Source organism: Lepidochelys kempii, chromosome 2 (assembly GCF_965140265.1).
Source record: "Lepidochelys kempii isolate rLepKem1 chromosome 2, rLepKem1.hap2, whole genome shotgun sequence".
Lineage (NCBI taxonomy): Eukaryota > Metazoa > Chordata > Testudines > Cheloniidae > Lepidochelys > Lepidochelys kempii.
This window is the reverse complement of record NC_133257.1, coordinates 242,186,148-242,201,601: the sequence shown is the minus strand read 5'-3', so window position 1 is coordinate 242,201,601 and position 15,454 is coordinate 242,186,148. Positions and strand designations below refer to the sequence as shown.

Sequence of the window (15,454 nt, the reverse complement as noted above, 5' to 3'; positions counted from 1 at the left end):
TTTAATATTCCAAAATCTTTCCCCAGATTATTGGAGTGCCTGGTCAACATGAGATTTTTTTGGGGTCGTGACTTGGAAAAGACACTGCTCTTTCTGGCTGGCAGAGGGTTGGAGTTTTTTTTTTTTAGATGGCTTTTTAATAGCATATTTTCAGTGGTGGTTGTCATAAAGTAAGATTCCAATTTCAGTTTATAAGAGTTTTATTCTTTTAAACCCTTTAGACCATGATATTTACTTAAGAAAATTCTTTGTAGCTCAGATTTACAAAATTGTGACTGGTAATTAGTGGGCAACTCATTTGAAATACTTTAGAAGGACCTGATTTTCTACAAGTGCTGTTCATCCACCTCCTGAAAATCTGGCTCTGTGGGTACCTCTAGACTGAAATAAAAGACCTACAGTTGGCCCTGGTCAGCTGACTCAGGCACCCAGGTCTGAGCCCTCCCACCTCATGGGGTCCCAGAGTATGGGCTTCAGCCAAACCCGAACATCTACACCGCAGTTTTACAGCTCCATGAGTTTAAGTAAGCTGACCCGGGCCAGCCATGGGTGTTTAATTACTGAGTAGACATACTCAGTAAGGTGTCTCAAGGAGTCTGTCTCTATCTCAAAATCACTCATTACTCCTGAAATCTTGGCCATTGCAATATGTTCATCTTTTCTGCTGAAGGTGATGCTTGTGAATTTTATGTAAGAAAATAAATGAAATCCACTTTTGTATCCTAAATTAATTGATACATATTTTATTTTACAGTTTCTAAAACGTGTTAATAATAAATCTGTGAGCGTATACAATTATGTATGTCTCTGGGTTCATGTACAAACAAGGACATCAACATATGCATCAGTGTCAACTAAACTGGATTCCAACCTCTTTGGTATATGTAAATATGACCCTACTCACTCAAAAAAATAGAGTAAAGAGATGCTCATGACACTGTATCCTGAAAGTCTACAAACTCAGGCTTTGCATTAAACAAATTCCAGGTTGCATACCCTCCACAGAGAATACTACATTCATCTTCCTCAAAGTTCAGCTCTAGGGACTGTTAACAGGAGCTCCCAGCTGATCTCAGTTACTGAGGTAGAGGTTGTTTCTAAGGTGAATGGGAACCAAACTATAGGGGACATTATAAATCTAAGGTGAAGATGTCATCTTTCTCCAACAGCTATGTGCTCCATAAGTGGCTATATACATTCTGTACTGGTTGAAAAATTCCAAATGGTCCTCAATGATAACCCCATGGTGGAATGTTGAGGTTATCTAATGTGGAGGTCACAAACCCACCGATAACTGTGAGACAGTTGAAACCAAAAAGATAAAGTAAAAATTTTTCATAGCCTAGTGGAAAAAACCCTTTCTAGCCACCATGGCTACTTGTGAATCCAGGAGTTAGTCTGCTGCAAAAGCAACCCTCGGCTGTATACAACATTGACCAATTGTGGGTATACCACTTTATTAACGGGCAACTTCACCTGTGGTACCCTCATGTTATTTCTTCATACCTCACAGGATCACTTCCAACTTCTCTAAATTGAGCTTTAGCCAAGCAGAGAAACTGTAATAATCTTTGTCCAGCAAAAGAGACATAAACTTGAGTGCAATCTCAATAGCACTGAAGGCTAGACAGTCTCACTATCTTCCTTAGAGGCATTATATAATATAATGTTGAACACAATGTAAGGAAGCATGGAACCCTGTAGTAGCCCACATCAGAGAGTATTCAGGGTGGATGAGCAATTGATAACACATTCTGAGGCCTATCTGAGTGGAAAGAATGGAACCACTGAACTGTTTCCATCCATCACTGCCAGAGTCCATGGATGAGTTGGCAAAACCTCATGGTCAACAGTATCAAACTGCTGGCATTGCTAAAAGAGTCATTGTAGAAGGAGAGTAGATTATTGACCAATGAAATCAGTGAACTCTTTGTACTAAATCAAGGACAAAATCCAGACTGACAAGGAAGAGGAAGTTAAGGAAAGCCAGATCTGCTTTGCCCTACTTCCATCTCATTCATCTTAATCAAAAGTGGAAGTTTGGAGATATGGCAATGAGCAGGAAATTCCCAGTACAGAGGTTTTATGAGAAAGGGCCCAACAGTCATTTGTGTTGTAAGACGGGGGCCCTAAGATTAAAAATTATTATTTCCAGGTATTACGTTTTCACATTTTTCTGTGAAGCATTGTTAGGCAGTATTTTTATAAGGCTTCTGTATGTAATTGTCACAACAGAAAATATTGGCAACAAATGAATTAGAATTAATATGCAGTATAATTAAATGAATATGCACTTCTTAGACAAATGATAATGCTTTATATTGTTTATGCAGGTACAGAAGGCTTGGGATTTAGCATCACTTCAAGAGATGTACCAATTGGTGGCTCAGCTCCAATTTATGTGAAAAACATCCTTCCAAGAGGTGCAGCTATTCAAGATGGGAGACTGAAGGCTGGAGACCGACTTACTGAGGTGATGAAATATTGTATACTATTCCTCTAGTCTAGTTCAAAAGGTGCTTTCTGTATTTTGGCATGAGTCACTGGATTAGTTCATTTAAAATATATTATCCCAGGAAATGTAACAAATTAAGGGCTGTATATTTGCAACATGGCACATACTTAAAAGGAGGGTCCCCAGTCAGGTTAAGAGTAATGATTTTACAAAACAAATTTCTTTAAATAGAATCATAGAATCGTAGGACGGGATGAGACTTGAGAGGTCATCTAGTCTAGTCTCCTGCACTCATAGTAGGACTAAGTATTATTTTAGAGTAGACCATCCCTGACAGGTGTTTGTGTAACCTGATCTTAAAAATCTCCAATGATGGAGATTCCACAACCTTCCGAAGCAAGCTATCCAGTGCTTAACCATCCTGAGAGTTAGGAAGTTTTTCCTAATGTCCAACCTAAACGTTCCTTTTTTGCAATTTAATCCCATTGCTTCTTGTCCCATCCACAGAGGTTAAGGAGAAAAAAAATTTTCCCCTCTTTCTTGTAACAGCCTTTTATGTATTTACACCAGTTCTATCACTTTTCATAATTAAAAATGAATTGACTTTTAAAATCTAGTGCACTTTTCACCTTTCATGCTGTTTATTTTTTGTACCAGCAAAATGCCACAGTGTTGGATTGCAAACATCATAGGGGGTTGTTTATAGGTTCAAGGGAAGAAACCCTACTTCCATTAGAATTTTTCTGAAATTATGTGGATGGAGGTACAGTAGTTGTTCATTCATAAAGAGTAAATTGTCATTGTGCAATCTGCCTTGAGTAAACTGCAGACCAGGGGAGGAATTGAGTCTCAGAGTCCCAGTTCTCTCATTGGCTTCCCACTTTCTCCAGATACATTGCTAGCTTGGTCAATGGCAGCCCCTTGCCTCCACCCATTCCCTGCCTGTGCCCACACTTGGATCTGCTAGGTGCATGCCCTATGGATTCAGAGGACTGTGGGGCAATCCCTACTTTCCTGTGTAGGGCAAAGCATTTTTTTCACAGAATTATTGGAAGGGGGATAAAATTTGGAACATTTTGATCATTAGAGTTTTTTATAAAAGCTTGATTTTTTTGTAAGACACAAATTTTGGTATGTCAAGGTTCCTTCCCCACTCTGAACTGTAGGGTACAGATGTGGGGACCTGCATGAAAACCCTCTAAGCTTATTTTTACCAGCATAGATTAAAACTTGCCCAGTAGTACAAACTATTTTACCTTTTGCCCTTGGACTTTATTGCTGCCACCACCAAGCGTCTCACAAATATATAACCGGGAAAAAGCCCGCTTGGAAACGTCTTTTCCCGCAAAATCCCCCCCAAACACTACACCCCCTTTCCTGGGGAAGGCTTGATAAAAATCCTCACCAATTTGCGTAGGTGAACACAGACCCAAACCCTTGGATCTCAAGAACAATGAAAAAGCAATCAGGTTCTTAAAAGAAGAATTTTAATTGAAGAAAAAAAGTAAAAGAATCACCTCTGTAAAATCAAGATGGTAAATACCTTACAGGGTTATCAGATTCGAAACGTAGAGAATCCCTCTAGGCAAAACCTTAAGTTACAAAAAGACACAAAACCAGGAATATACATTCCATTCAGCATAGCTTATTTTCTCAGCCATTTAAACAAAACAGAATATAACGCATATCTAGCTAGATTACTTACTAAGTTCTAAGACTCCATTCCTTTTCTGTTCCTGGCAAAAGCATCACACAGACGGAGAGACCCTTTGTTTTTCCCTCCCTCCAGCTTTGAAAGTATCTTGTCTCCTCATTGGTCATTTTGGTCAGCTGCCAGCGAGGTTATCCTAGCTTCTTAACCCTTTACAGGTGAAAGGGTTTTTCCTCTGGCCAGGAGGGATTTAAAGGTGTTTACTCTTCCCTTTATATTTATGACAAGGTACAAAATAAGTGTCCCTTTAAGGATGTAGATGAAACCAAGGGCATATGTCTCCTGCTGCTTTGGAATCATAAGATCTCTCCTCTTCTTTCCAACTAAAAGGTGCGGCTAGTCTTTGAATGCTGGGGAAGGTGTTGCAACACTGGAAAAGTGCTGAAACAAAGCAAACAAAGGGAAAACAATGAGAAATGCTCTCTTTTATTTTAATGGGCATTTGGGAGGGTTGGGAGGCTTTGAGGCTGAATATCTTGTTCAGTGTTGGGAAGTGGAGTGCTTTTGCTTTGTAATATGGTCTTGAAGACTTATGGTCTGTTTGTTGCTTTTTTGTTTTTGTTTTATATGGCCTTCAGGGTGTAAGGATTGCATCTGTAATTTACGACACTGGCTTCTAAAGCCTGGTATTGGTGTTATTTTATGGTTCCTTAAATGCAAATAAATTAGAGGAAAAAACACAATTGAGGGAACAGTGGGGGCCAGAGAGAAGATTGTAAGAAAAAAATCGTAAAGTAGAGCATCACAGATATTGGAGATAAGGAAAACAGAGTAGATTGAGAGAGCAAATCAAAGCATATACTTGTTGTTTGATAGAAAAGTCAGTTAAAAACAAATACCTCTTACCCTTTCAGGTTTACTTGCAAAATTCCCGGCTCTCCATCCCCTCTGCTCCTGCAGATGAGATCGTTGTAGTGTCATATTGCTTCAAGGTGGAGATTCACATTCTGTCACGTACAATATTGAGCTTAAATAAGATGTTCTGGTGTCAAACAGTCAGCTTGAGCCAAAATTTTCTTTTAAATATTGGTCCAAACTTGTCCCTGATGTAACTCCATTTCATTAACTATTACTTACAATGGGGGATGGATTTTGACCTAATATCTTTTATTTAGATTAATTGTCACTTCCAAAATGAGTTATTTATTCTCTTTCATGTCTGTCCGCTCAGATTTCTTTTGTCACTTCTGCACTTGATATCGCTACATTTACCATTTGTCTTCTTTCCAGCTGAATGTATGTGACAGGGTGCTAGGAGCCTAGTGTTGACCTGTATTCTGGCACTAAGGCACTAGCTATTCCCCCTTAGAGTGGATTTAATTGAGAGATGGGTGTGCAGTGGCTTAATTAGGCAGGAGGCTGACAAGCCAGTGAGAACAATCAACCCATCAGATGGGAACACTTAAAGTAGAGGAGGCTGGCAAGGGCTAGGGCAGTGGTGCCCAAACTTTTTACCTCGTGCCCCACTTACCCCTGTCCATCCTTCCCCTTCCCCCCCAGCCACGGTTCAGACCCTAGGCCAGGAGAGAGACCATTGTTGGGGCGGGGGCGAGGCTGGGGCTGGGGCTGGGAGTGGAGCCACAGCTGGGGATGAAAGCCTGGGCTGGAGCAGAGTTGGGGCAGAGTGGGGCTGGGTGGTGCTGTCTGCCCACCTCCCATGGGTGCTGGCCCAGGCCCTGCTGTGCCCCCCCTGAACGTTTCTCCACAACCCCCTAGGGGGACATGCCCCACAGTTCAGGGACCACTGGGCTATGGGGGATGCAGGATGTCAGGATAAGGGTATCTTTCCCTCTCTGCCCCTGGAGAGTGGGTTAAGGGGGTGGTTTATATCCACTTGTATTTTGTTGCACAAGGCTGTACTGATGAACTGATGATGGAGGGGACCTAATAACTATCACACTGGCGCTTATAAACCTGGACAGTATCCCGCCTGTTTGTGATGGTCAAAGGGGTGGAGAAGGGAGCTCCGTTAGTGCCATATATGCATAATATATTTTTTCAAGACACTGGTCAACCAAAGACCTTTTTCTGATTCACAGCATTCCTACCTTCCCTTCATTTCTACTTTTTCCCTCTCTACCCATTTCTTTCATCCTTTCCCGGGCTCTCCCCAAAGTCAATGTTTCACCCTCTTGTTGCTTTGGTCTTTTCTCAATCTGTGACTCACCTCCTTATACCAACACAGCAGTGAAATAAAAATTCACAAGGCCTCTTATTGAGTTTAGTTTGCTGCTGCACCAACCTATGGAAAAGCCTAAGAAAGTGAAACTGACCAGATTCTACAAATTTCCCATTTCTAATCTTTGTGAGCAGCAGAGCAAAGTGAAGCCAGCAATATCTCTTGTCAATTTCACTTGGTAGCTTGCTCAGGTATTGAGCAGAGTATCAGGGGAGGAGGCAAGAGGCAAAGGCTGTCAGCATGCCAAAGCAACAGGGTTTTGCATTCCACCCTATAGCATGTTTGTCTGTGGTTTCTTCCCTTTGTTATACAGGGACAGAGTCTACTCTCAAAACATGTTTTATATATATCTGTTGTGCAGTCTGTAATGTGTATGTTGAGGGAATGCTAATTACAAGATAAAACTTGGGTCTTCAGGTTTCCGTGTGATGTTGCATCAATACATTGTCCAGTAAAAGATTGTTTTGATGTATAGTAGTTGTCACTATCAAATATCTATCTGTTTAAACAAAATGTCACATAAATCCATGTTTGCAACACATCTTTGATGCAGTTTTAAAAAATTCAGTAACAGCCGTGTTAGTCTGTATTCGCAAAAAGAAAGTTAGTCTCTAAGGTGCCACAAGTACTCCTTTTCATTCTTCATAATTTGGGTGAAAAACACAGGTTAACATGCCAACATTTTACTTGGGTTTCTATTTGGCTATGCAGTAGGTTTTTTTAAAAAAAAAAAAGAGAGAGAAGTTTTTCACAAGTACAAGGAACAGGTAGGTTCAACTCCCATTTAAAGTTGATGGGAATTAAGCTACTAACTCCCACTTGTGCCTTTGAAAATCTCCCTGAAAAACATGTTTGTGGGGTGTGACCACAAAGCCCTTCGTGTCAGCTGGCAGGGAGGGTTACAAGAATATCCTAATCCTGGAATGTGCATTCTGGTTTACCAAAGAATATACTGACAGGTTTCAGAGTAACAGCCTGTTAGTCTGTATTCTCAAAAAGAAAAGGAGTACTTGTGGCACCTTAGAGACTAACCAATTTATTTGAGCATAAGCTTTCGTGAGCTACAGTTCACTTCATCAGATGCATACTGTGGAAAATACAGAAGATGTTCTTATACATGTGTGTGTATATATATATGTGTGTGTGTGTGTATATATAAGAACATCTTCTGTATTTTCCACTTTATGCATCCGATGAAGTGAGCTGTAGCTCACGAAAGCTTATGCTCAAATAAATTGGTTAGTCTCTAAGGTGCCACTAGTACTCCTTTTTTAAAGAATATACTGTGAGGTCGTAAATAAAAGCCATGGTCACACTAGTTCATATCCTCGTGAAATGTGTGTACCAATGCTATATGTAAGAAGTTATGTATCTGTGCTAAAAATATGTTTCTGAAATCCAAATTAAAGCAGAGTGGACAAACAGGTTTCTGCCCAGCAAAGGATGTTTATTCACTTGTCTCTGTTGGTCTACATGTAAATTAAGCAGTGTAAGTTAACACAATAGGGAGTCATTTACATGCAAAGTCAGCAGGAGGATGTGAAGGCAGCAGGCTGGAGAATTAATTATAGGGGTGGGGAGGGGAGTTGTCCTGAGTCTGAGGGGCAAATGGTGAAACAGTATTGCCAACCCCAAATGTTCAAAAAGCATGAGTCAGGCTCACTAACAATCATGAGATTATGTACAAATATTAGATTTGGTGTTCTGCTTTTTGAGACTTGAAGGTGCACTGGAGTCACATTTTGAAGCTTTCTCCACAGCCATGAGGGCTAGAAACTTTTTTTTTTTTAAAAGAATGAAGGCTAAAATGATCACATATCCACTTGACTCTAGGACTTGGGCCTTTAAGGAAACAATTATCATGAGACTCAAAACAAAATCATGAGAGTTGGCAACATTAGGAATATAAGGGGAATGCAAGGAAGGAAGGGACACCTCTTTATCCTGCACCTAGGAAGTAATTGAGCAGTGCAATTACATCCATGAAAACAGGATCACAACCAGCCTTGGCTGAATTGTTGCAAAGGATATTTGGGGTGAGACTGTTAGCCTGTTAAGTTTAGTCTCTAGGGACCGTGTTGTGATTTTGTTTAATATGTAACCCTTCTGTTTCCATTATCCTTACTCATGATCTCTTGATCTTTGATCATAAACTTATGTTTGGTTTCACTATATATGTATCTCACTGCTATGGTACTGTACAAGGAGCTGATTCTGAATTGAATCATTTAAGCTATTGTGTATACTATTCCCCTGAAGACGGTATATCTGAGTGTTTTGTGGACAAGGGATTGAACACTACAGGGGAACGCTTCAGCGGGGCTCTGGGATTGGGGTGCACGTATTGTTAACCTGCAAGACAAAATAAGGGCTGGCAGAGCCCAGAGGAGCTCATTTGGGTGGATAAATGTCTGCAGGTGTGAGGGAGCTGACCCACAGTTAAGCACAAGCAAGGCTCCCTCTTGCTGGAGGTAACTTGGTGACTCACAATCCTGGGCACCTTGAGAACCATCACAGGGGACAGTTCCACTTCTGCCACACACGCTCTGTTCTTGAGCATAAAGGTGCCTGAGATCTCCAGAGCTGTCAGTGTGACACCTTTCCTGGTCATCTCTTTCTCTTGAATGCTAGAAATCATCAATAGAAATGTAAGACCAGAACCACGAATATTATGCATTTTCCTATAGATTCCTTGCTCCTACTGATCCCATTAGCAAAATTCCCATTGACTTGAATAGGAGCAGATGCAGAGTCATTATGTTAGTTCCTTCTAGATTTGTAACAGAGTTTGGCCTCCAAGTGAATTGTGCTGTGTGATGGGTAGAGTAATATTTTCTAATGCTGGAGTCTTAGCAGTTTTATGTGTTTTATTTGTCACAGGTAAATGGAGTTGATTTAACCGGCAAAACCCAGGAGGAAGCTGTCTCCCTGCTGAGAAGCACTAAGATGGGAGGGACTGTGAGCCTTTTGATTTTCCGTCAGGAAGAAACATTCCATCCAAGGGAACTGGTGCGTAAAACAGAGAGCATCTAGGAGATTTTAGATTAATTTAAGCAAATGGTCTGGTCCTGATACCTGCTGGTAAATGTGTGTGACCAGAAATGAAGACAAGAAAATCAGTTTTTGTTATTCTCTGGTCATGTTAACTTTACATGAACGTTTTTTATTTTTTTTTTAGCTCTGGTCTTGGAATTGTATGTTCACTAGAATATGTGACTGGGAGTTTTAAAATCAGATTATGGTGGTGTTTTGGGGGACAGGAAATGCTTATTACAAACAAAACTATTGCATGGACTTTACTTGAATACATGAGACAAGTGGATTATTTCATACCTTTCACATTCACAAGTCTGTGTTTGAAAACTTACTGTTTGTCCTGCCACTTGATCAAAAAAATTTCCGAGCACTTAAAAGTAAGCCAGAATGGACTGTATGAATGCTATGGTACCAAAAGAGGAATTTGCAAGAAAAAAAGGTTATTATTTTAGTATAAAGCATCCCCTATGTGGTATTGGACCCCCATTGTTATTAATTTAGCAGGGTAATTCACAGAATGTATTCTGAATACTTTGAGTGAAATGAAACAATCATTGTTTATTACAACACCGGTTCAACTTGCAAAGTGTATACACATATTTCCTTGATTATTACCAATGATAACTTTTGTTATAAAAAGGTAGACTATGAATATAAACAGTATTATGTTTTATATTCAATTAAAGTGCTATGGTTATAAATATATAGCTATTAAAATAAATTGTTTGGATGCATTCTCATAAACAGGCAGAATAAGAGCAACTGCTGTCTTTTTTGGTGAGATGAACAAATTGTTTCATTTCTACAGGATTTTTAATATCTTGAATGCAGAAAGAATGCATTTTTATTTGGCATTTTAAAGCATTTAATATCAGTCCTTGCTCTGTCTTTTATCTTTCAAAACAGCATTTAACCCTAAAAAACTGTAGTGGTTGAGAAGGCTGCAAATGAGCTAAATTTGTTAGCCTAATTCTTTTGGAATGTGACTTCACGTACTGATATGTCATGGTTTCTGAAAGCTTTCCTTTAAAGACTGAATCAGATTGAATGGTATGGAAATCGCATCACATGCTTCTGAATGGCTGGAAAGGTGAAAGCAATTGGTTTACAAGCTTCTGTGATGTAATTTTCACAATATTGATAACTTACAGTAAAGGTGAATGGAAATATTTTTGTGTGTTATAAATAAACTCTTAGTAGCAAGAATATATCTTAATTTTGTATATATTATTTCTATATTAATGTTCCTGTTATAATACATAATGAATAGTAATGCATATAAAATCCTGGAAAGATTTAACGTCCTTGTATCTAGAATAGCCTAGAAGTACATGTTAACCGTAATATTTAATCAGTTTAATTTTAGTTTTATTGCGTATCTTTTGACATCACAAAGTGAATCAGCTCCTTTAAAAGAGCTGAGCCTCAGCAGCCTCCCTGCTGGTGCTGTGCTGATGCCACTCTCTGTGGTATTTTGACAGAGGTCAGTATAGCAGCATAGTCATGGCAGGTGGTAGATGGAGAAGTCTTTACTTACCTACATAATCAGAGGTCCAGATCATAAGCTGGTGTAAATTGCTCTAACTCCAATGGAGCTACAGCAAAATACACTATCTAAGATTCTAACCCGGAATGTCTGATGAATCCTGATTGCATAAAGATTTGTTCATTCACACCTTGACATGACCAAGTTCCAACTCTGCTCGGCTGGCAGCTGTCATGGGGCATAATGAAGAGCATGAGTAGAGAAGTGGTGGGGAGCTGCTGAACTGACACTTGTTCTGAAGTGGTGCTTTTCCGTCTGCTAGTAAGAAATAATAAAGACAATTTGTTTGAAAACTATTCATCATCTTGACTTTTATCAAAATTTCACATATAGAAGTTTTATATGGAAAAAAAAATCGAAACTGTGTCTGTTTGCCTTAATGATAAATGTAATTTTTTACACATGGTCCAATGCAATACTTCGTCCTTTGTGTCCTCCCCACTTTCCCTCCATCTTTTCCATATTGCTTTATTATTTCTTACAAATAAATATTGTAAGTACATTTAATGAGCAATATATAAACAGAGTTTTCATGATATAAATACTCTGTAAACATTTACTTGATACAATCTTGTGCATAAAGCACCGGCCTGGGAGTTGTCTGCTGACAGGAGCTCAATATTACAGCCATTTACACTTTGGCTACACTTGTATGGCTTGTCATGGCAATAAAAAGTTCTTTAGATTTGATTCAGGGAATCAGGGGTTGTGGATTCTGCTTTCTGTATGACTTTTGACAACTTAGCCTGGATAAATTCATGGAGGTTAAGTCCATTAATACCTATTAGCTAGAATGGGTAAGGAATGGTGTCCCTAGCCTCTGTTTGTAAGAGGGTGGAGTTGGATGGCAGGAGAGAGATCACTAGATCATTATCTGTTAAGTTCACTCCCTCTGGGGCACCTGGCATTGGCCACTGTCGGTAGACAGGATACTGGGCTGGATGGACCTTTGGTGTGACCCAGGATAGCCATTCTTATGTTCTAAATTTGCCTTAGTACAAAACTTGACTACATCACAGGAGAGTTGTGAAGTTTAATGTCTTTAGAGCATGTTGAGATTGTTGGCTGGGAGGAGCTATGGAAGTGCACAGTATTATTTATATATAGGTAATTAAGGGAATGTTTAAGCAAAGACTGTCTTGGTTCGCTGTAAAATCGTGTGCACATATGACTTGTATTGTCATACGTGCACATGAGAGAGAAGAATTATTCAGCACCAGCAGCATTGAAACCTGCACTTACGTTGGTCAGGATGCTCAGGCAAATAAAACACAAATGCAGGGAAGGAATTCCAAGTGCCAGGCTGCAACTTTATTCATTCTAACTGACGGTGGTGATAGAACTATCACACCCTTCCCCAAAATGCCAGGCATTTTCTTGGATCCACTGTGTTGATAAATGGCGTCATGCCACATAGCCAGTTAATATGGGTTAGTCCTCTTCAGCTTAACCAATAGGACACAGACTTCCTCTGAATCCTCTTGCCCTTCCCCAAGAGGAGAATGAGGATGCCTCCTTTGTGCCCAGTCCACAGAGGATGCAAATTATGTTACAGTTCTGAGAAAGTAGCTCTTTAGTGCAAGCTCTGGAGGCCCCAGGTTCAGTCCCCAGTTTCAGCCAAGATGGAGGCAGATACAGATTTAAGGTCTCTCCTCTGCCTTGTGAGGTAGTAGTTCCACCTGCATATCCTGAATCCCTTACTTATGTTTATCTCTGAGAGCTCACCCTTTCATTCTTTTATCATCATTGGACACTGGCTGCAAGTTGTAGCTCACTAGATGTTCACATAAAACTTCCTAACGTTAAATTTCTATTCTTATTCCCAGTCCTTTTGGCCAAAAAACTGAGTATCCAGGATGCTGCAAGGAAGCCAGAAAACCCCAAATAAACTACCCCTAGCCAGCTTGCCGTTTTGGACTAGAGAGAAAAAATCCTACCAAATAAGGCATTTGGCTAGACCCAGAGCATCCTGGAAACACAGCTCGGCGATACCTCAGCTGGACAGGGAGGGCTGAGCAGCAGTAGTGGCAAGATGGCCTGGGTGGGCCTGGGCCTGTAAGAACTAGTCGGTTCCCCAAACACACTTCCAAACTGGCCTATGGGGAAGAATGTTTTTCCCCTGAGGCCTGTACCCACGTGCACACTTAGGCTTAAGGAGAGGCTGATGGCAGTGGAAGGGGTCCGGTGTGGCTGAGCATGAGCACTCCCTCTCCCCTCACGACCACAGGGTGTGGCCATTCCATTGCCAAACTCAAAGCCATGCTTCTGCTGAGAGAGGCGTGGGCCATTTTGACAGCAGATATTTCTTTAAAATGTTTGCACAAGATTGTCCAGGTTTGTACCATGTAAAGTGGCCTTAATTCAGCAAGGGGTGGTCAGCTGAGAACTCCCCCTGAGTAGGAGAAATCTCCTTTGGCATACAGGTAGTGTGGACAGCTGGGCTTTGTCCTGTGCCAACCACACCCTCATCACTCCTGGCAGAAATGGAGGGCACGGGGCTTGATAGGGGATGTGAATGTGGCTATGTTCCTAGGTCTGGTATAAGATTTGTGCCTGTGCAACTCTTACAGTGTGCCAGGGTCGGGTGGCTGTGGATCACAGAATCCAACCAGCTCCCTACACTCCCCCATCTCCGCGACATGCCAGAATTGAGACCCTTTCCCTCTGCTAATAGACAGTGAATGTCTTATGTAGCCATGTTCTTATTTATTTTCTTTTTTTACTTCCTTTAGAGTGCAGAACAAAGCCAGTCACAAATTGCAAAGGAAACGGTAAGAGCTTTGTCTTTTACATCTCAGAAGACTCGCAAAATATTTTAAAATTTATATGGCACTTTTCCATCAATTAAAGTTTTACAGACCCTCCTTTCACATTCTATACTGTAGATAGAAAAGGAGTACTTGTGGCACCTTAGAGACTAACCAATTTATTTAAGCATAAGCTTTCGTGAGCTACAGGTAAAGTGAGCTGTAGCTCACAAAAGCTTATGCTCAAATAAATTGGTTAGTCTCTAAGGTGCCACAAGTACTCCTTTTCTTTTTGCGAATACAGACTAACACGGCTGTTACTCTGTATACTGTAGATGGCTCTCTCTAGCCTTACATTTTAAACTTCTTTTTATTATGTAATTTGCAATACTATTTGAAAGCTTCCTGGTCAGAAGACAGAAGCTAACAATTCAATAAACTGAGGATTTAGTCAGGATATTTTAAAGAATCATTATGTGATTTAAGTTGAAGTTAAGGCTGACATGTATCCTTATCTCAAGCCATTGTTTGTTGTTGCAAGTGATTTTTAAGGAATTGTGATGTAAGTTAAGGAAGTAGTAAGTTTTAGGAGGTTTGGATTGAGATCCCTTGGCAAAGTTGTGTACAGAGATTTCCATAGATCCATTGATACTCTCCAGGCAGAAATATCAGTCTCTTAATATTAAGAATACTAAAATATACTTAGTCATTTATTTCAAGAAATGCATCATCTTATGGAGTATTATTATAAAATAATACAATATATGCTTTTCATGTCTATAGTATCTTTCCTACAAGTGATACCTCAAAAACTTTCATATAGTTAGGTAACACAGTTGCTAAGTTAAATAATAAATGAGAGCAGGGAGATATTAAGAGTTAGAGGCAAGGGAGAAGAGAGATTTGGCAGGATGTGAAGTAAGATGGGGAGTTGGTGAGATATAGAAAAGTTATTTAATGTGACAGGGGCGCCTTCCCAACAGGGGTGAGTTTAGGTGCAGAAAGAAAGTTGCGTCTAGGTGAGCAGAAGGAACAAGAAGAGGAGTAGAGAGTGCAAGTCCATGAGGTAGATTGGAACAAGTCTTTTAAAAGTAATCAAGTCAAGGTGGGCAATTTTTAATTGGATCCTGAAATACATAATGGGGCAATGAAATTCTATAAAGATGGGCTTATTTTTGCATTTATTGGACACTTGAGAATTGGGCAGCAGCTTCCTCCATATGTTTGGCAACCTGAAACTTGAGGATGCCATGGAAAAGGTAGTTGTGGTAGTCAAAGGGAGAGATGGTTGAAGATGTATTCCTGGGTGGGAATAAAAACTGGACTCAATTTGGGAATTTAGAAGTGAGAATTTGTAATGGACAATGATCCTTCATTTTGCAAATGGTCTTTCTGCTGGAGTGATTGTGACCCAACAATATTTTATAACCATCACATACAGTATAATTTAGAGATTTCTACAAAGGCAATTTTCCCCAGCTGCAAATCAATAACACAGTCACTGGTTTATTTGTTTTTTAAATCTTGTTTGTTTTGACTGCCTCTCCCCACTCTCCTTCGTTCTGCCTTATTCCGTGTTTAGTTCTCTTGTCATTAGCTGTCTGGCCTTTCAGATTCGTACTCTTGCAGTTTCTGTTTTTGCACCCACTTCTGGTTCTTATGATGCTAGTTGTAAGTTTTGTGTCATGGAATTCACAGTAGAAGGCAGAGCGAAATTAGTAACAGTAAGAGCAGTGAAGATGCTGGATCTGTGTAGATCAGGAGAGAGAGGTGAAATACA

At 40.1% G+C, this 15,454-nt stretch overlaps 1 protein-coding gene across 14 annotated transcripts in view; it reads left to right on the top strand.

Annotated features, from left to right (window-relative positions):
• Positions 1–15,454, top strand: part of PARD3 (par-3 family cell polarity regulator) — a 650,009-nt gene that overhangs the window by 407,931 nt on the left and 226,624 nt on the right. For 9 of the 14 annotated variants that reach the window (XR_012157609.1, XM_073334429.1, XM_073334430.1 and 6 more), the window contains 3 exons: positions 2,334–2,473; positions 9,226–9,354; positions 13,660–13,698. Coding sequence is in view for 13 of the 14 variants with exons in the window: in XM_073334429.1 (XP_073190530.1) it covers positions 2,334–2,473; positions 9,226–9,354; positions 13,660–13,698 (308 nt within the window). In the remaining variant the exon portion in view is untranslated. The remainder of the gene's footprint in view (positions 1–2,333; positions 2,474–9,225; positions 9,355–13,659; positions 13,699–15,454) is intronic. The other 5 variants (XM_073334436.1, XM_073334432.1, XM_073334435.1 and 2 more) reach the window with 1 other exon arrangement.